Here is an 11,502-nt window from a genome sequence, read left to right on the forward strand (position 1 = left end):
TAATTTTCTTTGTTGCTGTTTCCGTAACATAGTGTTTTTCCGGTTGTTCGCCCCATGTCCAACCCCAACCCCCCCTCAGGCTCAGTTCCTTTTCCTAGATGGGCTGCCTTCCAAAGCTAACGAATGAGCTCCTAGGCTTTTCCTTCTCCTATGTTGGTCGGGGGACGTGCCTCTACGCCGTATAGCTTCAGCGTGAGGGGATGACAAAGAGGAAAATGGTCATGAAAGCAATAAAAAAACATATATATTTTGTAGTGTTACCACCCACTTGTCGAGGGTGCGAAAGGAACACCTGGAGCTGATTGGCAGTCAGTGTGCTCCGTAAGTATGCATTTTCCAGCAGAAAGACACGATCGTTCCTTCCGCATTCCTCTGCATGACTCCCCATGTACACTGTACACATGTCACTGACAGAGCTACTCCGATATTGAGCCGATATGAGCAAGAAAACGAGTATCGGATTATTTATTTATCGAGCAGTGGCCGGATAAAGCCCACATGATCACAACAACAGTGTGCGTTAACATGTTTACAAGGAGTAGGAGTGACGTCGGTCACGCCTACTGAGTGCCGCCGAGTGCAAGACTTGTCATGCACAAGATCCACGTGGTGGCATAGAACATGGGAAGTTTAAAAAGATGCATCTCATTGTGCATTTGAAGCGGCATCATATGGGAAACTCCCACGGGATGGCAAAAAGTCATTAGCAGAACATAAAAGAGCGAGCCCCTGTCGGTGTGAGTAACATCAGGTTTAAACGCTTCACTGAACACCTCAAACTTTGCTATATTATGCCTAACCTTGCTATATTATACCTAACCTTGCTATATTACGCCTAACCGCCACTATACAGTGGAACCTCGGTTAGCGTTCGCTGCAGTTAGCATGTTTTTTGGTTAATGTCGAACATTTCCGCCACAATTTTGCCTCAGTTTGCGTGCATTCTCTGGTTAGCGTACAATATGGTGCACGTCCTGTTGTGTTGTTAATACACTGCGTGAGTCCATCTGTGTTCTTTACGTATTTTTTTAAACACAAAACGTCCTTCTGTCCCACTGTATAGCCCACATGCATAAAGACGTAAATGGGCTAGTTTTTCCTCTACCTACTGTTGCTGACTATTGTTCTCTGTTTGAGTAATATCATTTGATCAAGCCTTTTCTAACATTCCAAACTACAAAATAAGTAATAAAAGTATGTATGATTCGTGGTGACATCGGCTCAATATTAATATCTGCCGATATTAGAGGCTGCAATGTCAGTATCATATTGGAAGAGGAAAAAGTTGTATGAGGACACCACTACTTCCTGTAAAGCGTTTTTTATGACAGTCTTGTGTTTTTCGTCGTTTAGTCGACTATGGTTAAGAATCTTTTCTGCGTCTGGTTTAATGTTTCATTCAATTTTTGTCTCCTCCTTTTGTTCCTGTCTTTACGTCTGGGATACAAACCAAGCACCCAACGTCACACAAAGATAAACAATACGTGATTTTTAATCTTTACTTGTAAAAGGTACCACTTACACTTCACTTCTCACACTGTTTGAGTGGAGATGTGCTTGGTAAATAAAGTATTGTACAATTGAAATGTTGCCAGTCATAAATAAAACACAAATAGTTGACAGCTCTAATAGTGATGAAAGATGGAAACCCCTGCAATCTGAACCCTGAATTTATTCTGTTTTAACTTGAGTAGGACAGATTTCTATTTACTGAAGATATTTATTTGCCTTATTTTATTCTGCTAATTTTGTTATCTTGAACTAAAAAATAAATTATTGAACAATTTACTTCCCATGTATTCGTACGACTCCAAAACATGCATCAAATTAAATTCAGGTTTGTGTCAAATATTGTTTCACACAAATAATTACCTATTTGCCAGGGCCCTTTGTCTAACGGCGGTCCTGACCAATACAACTCATCAGAAATAAATAGAAAAATATACAGTTAATCCATGTGATCCTTATCGGTATTGGTCGATCTCACTCATGAATGATCAATATCGGAATCGGCAGCATAAAACACTAATCGGAGCAACCCTAAATAAAGTCATACTATTACGAAAACAACATTTTCACCTACATCACAAAGCTGAGATGCAGTTATTGAAATATAAATAACTTATTAGCATATTTACATGTGTTGGTTTACAACATATCAACGTAGCCCTTGCATCCTATTATTTTTCAGTATGTGGTCCTCAGTGGAAAACGTTTGGACAACCCTGCGTTAGAGGTTCATCAGTTGTATTATTTCAATTCAAGTTATATTGTTGTTCTTCTCCAAATAATCTTATACTACACCCTCCTGGGACAGTTCTTCCAAGGTTCCAGTGTTAACTAATTTTGCTGCAGGCTTTCTTCACTCTGGTTGCAAATACCTCCTCCTAATGTTAATGAAAGAAACTTGGGGATGGCCGTTCTTTCATCCAGCCATCCATTTTCTATGTCGCTTGTCCTCACTAGGGTCGCGGGGGTATGGAGCCTATCCCGGATGACTACGGGCGAGAGGCGGGGTACACCCTGGACTGGTCGCCAGCCAATAGCAGTTGGCCATTCTTGTCAAGGTGAAAAGCCTATGCAGCCATATAATAGGATTAAACTGCCATTATCTATGAATAAATGTATTCAAACTTGATTCTGTGCTCTTGCAATGAATACAAGATTGCAATGCAGGTCTTTAATTGAATTCCTTGAAGGTTACTGACATCTCTGACAAAGGTCTGCAATTAATCCTGCAGCAGTGTGACTAGTGACGTTTAGGGACACATTGGGCAAAAAGCATATTAATAAGATGTCGTTTCATGTCCCAAAGTTCCTCTCACAGTGCTTTGGCCACTCGATAGATGCGCCACAAAATGACAGCTGTCTTTGCCTTCCACTCCCTATGGGACTCGGCACCAGCAGGATACCAACTGTGCTGCCAAAATGAAATGACTCTGGTGTGTCATGGAGTGTGCACACAAGTCCAGATGGAGAAGCAGAAAAGAGGGGGTGGGGGGGAGAAGAAGAGGGGTAAATGAGCATACACACACACACACACATACACACGCACACACCCATATATGCACCGGCTATGGAAAGTAGCTGCATAGGTCTTTGCTATCCTGGGGCAAAGGAAGGGATTCTGACCTTTCCTTTGCTTGGGGCCACATCACAACCAGGGTCACTTCCTTCTGACTGGAGGTGAGCACCAGGAAGAGGAGGATGACAATAGCCCAAAATGTGTCCTCTACAATGTCATCACACGGCAGATGTCTCTCTCTTGCAGATATCATCTCAAAAATCTGCTGCTTCTCTCTGATAAGAATGAGCCGCTCTATTTGGGTAGCTACTTGAATTGCGATAAGGCATTTCTGCTGACCAGTAGACCCGCCATAAACAATGGCGCTGACTTGGGGCTTCATTGTTCACTGTGCAAGAATGAAATATGCCATTATTTAGCACAGTAGCAGCAGACTGTCTTTTGTGCTTTTCAGCAAAGAATCCATTACACTTCCAGAACGGGAACAGCCATGAGATTGAAACACATTAACACACAAAACTTACAGCTTCCGAACTTGAGGGGGCACGCATGTCCGTCCATGGGGAAGTCCACAAGCTTCATGGGACATTCTGCACTAATTGTCAATCTGTTGTCAGGCACAGGAAAGACACACAAGTTAGTGATGGACTAGAAACGAAAAATATGGTAAATACAGTAATACAGTAATACCTCGCCACTTCACGGTTCGAATATTGCGGTTTCACTCTATCATAGTTTTTCGAAAATATCTGAATAAATCATGCTGTTTTGTTTATTTATATTTATTTATATTCATGTTATTGGTAAAAAAAATATGCATATTTAACCAAATGCTATGCATTTTTTGCCTACCTTAAACATTTTCAAGAATAAAATAGCTAAATGAACTAAGATACAAATATAAAGCCTTCAGAAGATGCATTCGGATGCACATGTAGTATTCTACACCGGTCACTAGGTGTCAGTAGTGTTACTGTAATGTTCGGTGAGACACACAAGCACCAGACTTGATTGCCGGGACAACAGGCTTTTATTGCACGTTTGAACTACGTCACAACAGACACAATAATCCCCACCACGGGCTACTGTTGCGACTGTGAGCCACGCCAAGCTACAACTAAACTCTGAACCCCAATGTCACTTCCCTCCAGAACACATTTACAGCAACACACACGAGTACGAGTCTTAATTCTGTCTTACATCTTGCCTTATTTTCTCTTATTATGTCTACTACATTGAGTAATACGAGTGTAGAGGTGCCGCTAGGAGTGTTATGTAATTTCTACAGGGCTCTAATAATGTTTAAGACGGTATTTAGAAGGTCATAAACAGGTTATCTATGCTCTAACTACTAAAATATTTCATTTATGAATAAGGATTGCTGCTTAGTGGAAATTCACTTACCACGGTCGGGTTTGAAACCAATTAACCGTGATCAACGAGGGATTACTGTATATCAATTTAAAAATCATGGCTGTTTTGTGGTTGACTTCACTATGGCCTATTATTTGTCAAAAAATATGCATATTTAACCAAATCTTATGTATTTTTTACCCAAAATAAGCATTCATTTTTAGCATAAAACTGGCCAAAAGAACTAAAATACAAAATATAAGGCATTCAGAAGATGCATTCAAAGTTGTGATGATATGCAGTATTCTACAGTGGTCACTAGGTGCCAGTAATGTTGCATTAATGACACAATAGCCAAGTACTGTACAGAACAGGAAGTAAAAAAAAGTAACAACAAGGAATTCTTTCAGTGCTAACATGTGTGAGTCTATATTACGATATCTAAAATTCAAAAGTACAATGGCTACACCAGACGATGCAAACCACCCATTAGCAAGAAGAATAGGAAGGCCAGACTAGAATTAGGCAAAAAGCACAGAGATTAGCCTATAAAAAATTCATCAGTCCGTAAAATTTGTTCAGAATTGTCTTTTGTTCATGAAGTGTTCTATGAACAGTACATAGTGATACCTCCACTCCTGCCTTCGGCTTTGGGGTCTGTCTTTACAATATTTCGATCATCACCTGCTAATGTTTTCCTTGGTCTACCTGTTCAATGACTGTTACTTAATACACCAATGGCTTCTTTCTTCCTCAGGAGATTCCAAATGGATGCAGTGTCTATGTATAACCTGTCAGTCACAAGCTCCAGCACTTGTGCTCACAGGAAAAATGGGTGGGTTCTGGGGGGCACTGTATATGAAGGACATGTTGTCAAAACCCCATCCCTTAATTCCTAGCCATGAAAAGTTTATCCAATACTTGTTTTTCCATAAATATTTAGCACCTAATCTGCTAGACTTTCTTGGAAGAGTTTTTGACTGAATGTTGACTCCACACAATTTACACCAAGTATGGATTTTATCTCACAGGGAATTTGCTTGATCGCTCAGCTAAGTCTGTCTTCTGCCGCTATTAGAAATGAACTCAAACTCTAGCAGGCTATGAATTATGGATTCCCCTTCTGGATGATGTTTTCAATACAAAACCCCACCATCAAGTTGAGGTCTCTAAACCTAACGGATCACGACGGTGGTAGGCACAGCACCTCATGGTGTAGAGAATGGTGCCGTTCTTCATGATGCGGAACAGTTTATTGGGTGCCGTCATGTTGTGGGCCACTGACTTCTTTCCGTTCCTGAAGAAAGTGTCTGGTGTCCAAACTTTGGTCACCATCAAGTTGTTCAGCCTTAAAATCTCAATGGGACCCTCGTACATCAACCTTCGGTCCACCCACGTCTGCCGAAAGAACACGTCCATCGTATATTCCTAAAAAAAAAAACGAGGCGACTGAAAATCTACATTCCCAATATATTTTATTGATTGAGACGTATTGTACACTGCTCAAAAAATGAAGGAAAGTTCTAAACCACACATCCCAGATCTCATTAAATGTCTATATGGAAATATAGTACATACCTGCCTATCTGGCAGGTATACTGGTTTGGCATAATGGTCACTTAAATATGGCGCTATCTACAGAACGAAAAGAGTACTGCAGCTGTGAATCCACCAGAGGGCGCTGTCTCACAAGTCAATTCACTCAACATTTTCCAGCAGAAAAATGCTTTGACAAGACATGCTGTTGTGTAACCGCACGTTTCTTAGTACAATACTGTATGCTGTATGTCTGTAATTGTTTTTTTCAGGGGTACAACTGAATTTAAACTATGAGAGGCTCAACTGGTGGACTAAAGTGGATTGGAGATCCTTTTTCAGTGGGATGCAGGGCAAAAAAACGCTGCTCGTATTCTGAAGGGTACACTTCATGCAGCTGTGGTCTGTTAGAGCTCCTAAAAGTGGCAACTATGTTGTTTTATTTATTTGTATTAATGTCTCTTCTGTTGTTGTTGCTTAATTTATTGGTATTTATGTTTCTGATGTTCTTATTCATTTTCTTGTGTTTTTCCTTGTGTTTTTCTTACTTTTTTTGGGAGAATGAACAGAACAAGAATTTCATTGCATAGCAGAACTACCTGTTTCACTGCATATGACAATAAAAGTCTTGAATCTTGAATCTTACTTTAAAGCACCCCCCCCCCCCCCCCCCCCCAATTTGAAATACTATTGAGAAACTGATAATATCTATTTATTTATCTGTACTGTACTCGAAACTGAAACCAGCAAAATGCTTCAAAATGGAGAGCAGTGAAGCATACAAGCGTATTTAAGAATCAAATTGCATGCTGAGTCCCATATGGAAAAGATATATACAAATCTTATAAGTCTGTATCTCTTTTGTGTGAAACTTGTACGTAATGCATCAGACAGTGAAGCCAGGTATTAGGTCCTTAGTAATTTGTACAAAATGAAACTTAAAAATATAAGATAAGTGATTATCTTGTATGAGAAGTTTCAAGAGTAAATCATATAAGCCTTACACGATGTGCAATATATGAACCATAAACTGAAGGTGACTGAAAGTTTTAAGTTTTTTCTTTTTCTTTTCCATATGGGAACGTACGTACGTATGACAAATTCATACATGTTGGCAGGTCTGCACTAATATTGAAAGTCCTCCTGCCCCTCGGGAGGAGTGGCACTATGTTATCTACTTCTGTGGGTTGCAGAAACTCATGCTACCACTAGTTAGGTGGGGCCTGGAAAAAATGCAAAGCTAACCAGTAATCAGTCAGAACAAAATACAGTGGTCCCCACTTGCAAACCCATTTTTCATACTAATACCTCCTCACAAGTCCAATAGAAAATACAGTGCACTGTCAGAACCCGAATTCTGCACTCACAACAGTAAAAATGGTGAGCATGCAATGCTGGACGCTTACTATCCTTAATAGTTGCCATCTTGGCTACGTAGCGGCAGCTGGCAGATATTTTATCAGCTAAATGTTGGTGATAATGTTGGAGAGGAGGGAAGAAGGAGATGCGGGGAAATACTGCCATCACCATTTTCAGTAAGTGCACAACGACCGTAATCGACAGCTCTACAGTACACTGTCAGAATGTGCCCACTCAAGTACACAATAAACTTACTTGAAGTGTTCTGACCAGTGTTGGGAGTAAGTTACTAACACCATTATTTTTTTTCCACAAATGGGTAATTTAATTAATTACTATTTTGAACATTACAGCACCGTTGTAACGTGGCGCGTTGATATTTATATCATATCAGCGAATGTGCTGATATCTACTGTATATCAACGATCTGGATGTCGCTTCAGTCGCTATTGTTTACTTCTACTGTAGTACAACACAGGAAACTGAATAAGCTAAATCAAAGAGCGGTGGTTGCTCACTCTCAGGAAAACACCGCCTCTTAGAGTTTCGGTAGAGAATTGCAAGTCACAAACTCAGCCCTAAACCTAATCTCATAAACAACAGCACGCAACACTACAAAATAAATCCCAATTCTTTTACATATTTGAAGGTTTTCCAAAACAGTAACACAATACATTAATCCCGCACCACTTTGTGCTTTTTCACGGCTTCACTCTCACTGTTTCATGGTTGAGTACAGCCTATTATAGATAAAAAAAAAAGCCTGAATTAAGCATTTTCAAGCATAAAAACGTCTAAATGAACTAAAACACAAATATAGGGTATTCAGTTGATGCATTCAAAGACGTCGTGACATGCAGTATTCCACACTGCTCACTTGGTGTCAGTAATGTTACTGTAATGTTCGGTGAGACACACAAGCACCAGAACAACGGGTTTTTATTGCAGGTTTGAATTATCTAACAACACACACAATAATCCCTAACACGGGCTACTGTTGCATCTTATTGTCTATATACTGTATAGTCACTATATTGTCCAGTATAGTGTATAGGTGACTATAGGGGTGTTATTTCACGTCTAGAGGGCTCTAATAATATTTAAAACACTTATTTAGACGGTCACAAACAGGTTTTCTTAGCTCTGTTTCTTACTCCTTTTCGGACATGTTGAATTGCACTGTAAATGTGATGTATATTAATGTAACCTTGAATGCATGTTTGAAATAAATCATACTACATCAAACCAAATCATATAAATAACTATGGAAATATTCCATTTATAAAGAAAGAATCCTACTTTGTGAAAAACCATTTATCACAAACGGGTCTGGAACCACTTAACCACGATACCATTGCTACAGTTACTTTCCCTGGTTACTAATTACACTTATTAAGGGGTAATCAGTTTTTTGGGGGAAAGTAACTCCTAATTATAACTAATTACTTTTTTTTCAAGTAATTTGTGCAGGACTGGTACTGACGGAAGTATCCCAATGGAGACACAGCCTTGGTGTTCGTTATACTGTCAGAATTATGCCTTCCTTTGACTTTTTTGAGCAGTGTCGTTGAGCAAAAAGGCAGCATTTCAAGTGGTAATCATTGGGGGTGCGTACCATTTCAACATCGGAGACAGGCCCAAAACTTGTCACATAAATGTCGGTCTTGACCTCAGTCACAGGACCTGAAGGGACATTGAAACACAAGTGTGCCAAAGTATGAACACATCTTCCTTATTTCTATCAGGATGAAGCCAAAAGACATCACTTCACCCTGCAATTTGCAGCATATGCGTTATGTACATATTCAAAAATTATCAACCTAATCCCGTTTGATTAGTTTCCCTTCCCGTAAATGAATGTAGACAGTGTTTTTTTTTAAGAGTCAGGATAAGCTTCGTGCTGTAAGTCCAGTGCGGCTGTGCAGCAGTGCAATGCAGTCATAAACATACACACGCTGTCTTTTTTGTATTTTTTAGACGTGCTTGAGAAACAAATCCTCACTTTTAGCACTTGAACTGTGCATTAAGCATTTGTCGTGATTATATAACCACGTTACGAGCTTAGAAGGCTCTTCTGCTGCATGCTATCAAAAGTAGGCTATACATTAGGAGTGAGCGATACTGCAAATTTTGGTATCGATCCGATACCAAGTAAATACAGGACTAGTATTACCGTATTGACGACACATTTTACTTGGAAATGGACACGACCTTTAAATGATTTTGCTTTGAATTTGTTGATCATGATTATAATCAGAATAAAACACACGATAAGATTTTTAGGGCAACAAAAACAAACTTGTTTGTGAACAATTTAGCAATATATAAAGACAATGTAACAATATCAACAAAATAATACCATTACTTCATTTTATTACATACAATTGTTTGAGCAAAATAAGTACACAAAAGTAAAACCTATTATTACCTCCTGTCTCCAAGAAAGTATTCCCTCGTTAATATACTGTCCACAATGTATAAATCTAAATATTATATTTGCATATCACAACAAAAAAAACACGCTTGTGAAAATAAACATAAGAAAACTGAAACATGTCGATCTAATGACGCTAGTATCGATCTGATTCCGACCCTTCTATCGGTATCCATATTAGCAATGTTTGGATCGCCCCTAATATACGTTTAACATTTAATGGAGGTCAACGCCACAGTGGGATGTCGTCACAAACTTCCGAAAAGATCATTTAAATGTAGGAGAAAGTTGTGATTTGTTTTAAATGAACTTTATCAACACACAAGTTGGTCAAAGCAAAATAAAACGACGCGAAAAAGGGGACAATAAACTCATTTTTCCACCCGATGAGTTCACCGACTTCCGCATTAGCTAAATGGTAGGTGTCATTGTGTCACTACGCATGGATATTTTACCTTTAAATCAAACCATGCGTTACTCTTATAAAAATAAATAATTAAAGTATTTGCAATTAAAGCCACGTACCTCCAAATCCAGGTCTCAGCCTATTGTCGTAACCGTCAAGTAGTCTGTCTAAAATCCGAGTAAAATTCTCCGGATAGATCCTTTCATCCTTCCGTGTATGTGCTGTGGTGTTTTTTACACTAAAGAGGTAAAATATGGATACTTTAGAGATTTTTTTAAGAATAAGTTTCGGTACCCACGGACAATTTGAGACTCACCAAGTCGCCAAAGAGAAAAAGTAGACAAAAGCCAGAATGGAAAGGAGCCGCATCGCTGTCACCATCTCCTTCTCGTTGGCAGAAAGCATCTTTGCATGCCATGCTTTAAGCTTCTTCACATCTCACCACTTCCAGATGCCTCTTCAATGGAGAATGAGAGGAGAGGAGATGTTCCAGGTCGGAGCGGCGCACAGATGAAGCAAGTTTCCCGCAGCCTCTCCTCCGCCTCAGACGCGCCAAATACGCACAGATCCTCACCTCCAAACCCCGATCACACCTCCTCGAGCTTGGATTTTATGTTCCGCTCCCTTTCGTCCTGCTGGCATTCACATAAAGAAACTGTAATCCCAGTTTGCATTCTTGTGTCACGCTCCCTGTCCTTTATTCCTCTTTTCCCCCCTTTCCTGTCACCCACAAACCCTCACAAACTCACTTGCTGTGGTCAAGCACAGCTTCTAATAACAGCAGTTTGACATTCACCTTGAAGGAGAGTCGACCTGAGCAGAATGTGTCATCCTCCTCATCCTCTCAACGCTCCACTCAACATTTGGTGCTTCCTGACGGGGTGACCTCCCCTGCTGCCTTGCACATTTCATACAAGGTGCTTTCCTCAATGTGGTGGTTTTTACCAATTTATCCTGGTGAAAAAGGCGGAGACATTTTTTGTTTTATAAATGCCATCCAAGTCAAATTTCGAATGATAAATATAATTTATCACTACACTCACCATCCGGAGACGTGATGCAGGCATAGCATTTGAGCTTGCTGTTGGCTATCAACATATCCCACTGCACTTTTTAACATTTTTAATGGCCGTACAAGTCAACTACTGTGTGACAGAAGTAAATAAAACTAAAATAAATGAGAACTGCTGACACATGACCAGAGCATGGCCTTTGAGAAAGTGGAGAGGGAGGCTCGCGGAAGGCCATTGCCTTCGTGCGTCATGCATTTTAACTTCATTTAATTGCTACACGAGTGTAAAAAGAAGTCAATGGTTGTACAATAATCCCCCGTTTATTGCGGTTAACTTGTTCCAGACCCAACCATGATAAGTGAATTTTTACGATGAA

At 39.8% G+C, this 11,502-nt stretch overlaps 1 protein-coding gene across 8 annotated transcripts in view; it reads right to left on the reverse strand.

Annotated features, from left to right (window-relative positions):
* Window positions 1-11,241, reverse strand: part of gabra4 (gamma-aminobutyric acid type A receptor subunit alpha4) — a 28,964-nt gene extending 17,723 nt beyond the window's left edge. For 2 of the 8 annotated variants that reach the window (XR_008572987.1, XM_054793057.1), the window contains exons 1-6: window positions 11,157-11,237; window positions 10,430-11,067; window positions 10,233-10,351; window positions 8,889-8,956; window positions 5,586-5,806; window positions 3,550-3,632 (exon numbers count right to left, since the gene is read on the reverse strand). Coding sequence is in view for 7 of the 8 variants with exons in the window: in XM_054793057.1 (XP_054649032.1) it covers window positions 3,550-3,632; window positions 5,586-5,806; window positions 8,889-8,956; window positions 10,233-10,351; window positions 10,430-10,518 (580 nt within the window). In the remaining variant the exon portion in view is untranslated. Of the gene's footprint in view, window positions 1-3,549; window positions 3,633-5,585; window positions 5,807-8,888; window positions 8,957-10,232; window positions 10,352-10,429; window positions 11,068-11,156 lie in introns of those variants that run through there. The other 6 variants (XM_054793054.1, XM_054793052.1, XM_054793055.1 and 3 more) reach the window with 6 other exon arrangements.
* Between the last annotated feature and the right edge of the window lie 261 nt (window positions 11,242-11,502).

Source organism: Dunckerocampus dactyliophorus, chromosome 11, assembly GCF_027744805.1.
Source record: "Dunckerocampus dactyliophorus isolate RoL2022-P2 chromosome 11, RoL_Ddac_1.1, whole genome shotgun sequence".
NCBI lineage: Eukaryota > Metazoa > Chordata > Actinopteri > Syngnathiformes > Syngnathidae > Dunckerocampus > Dunckerocampus dactyliophorus.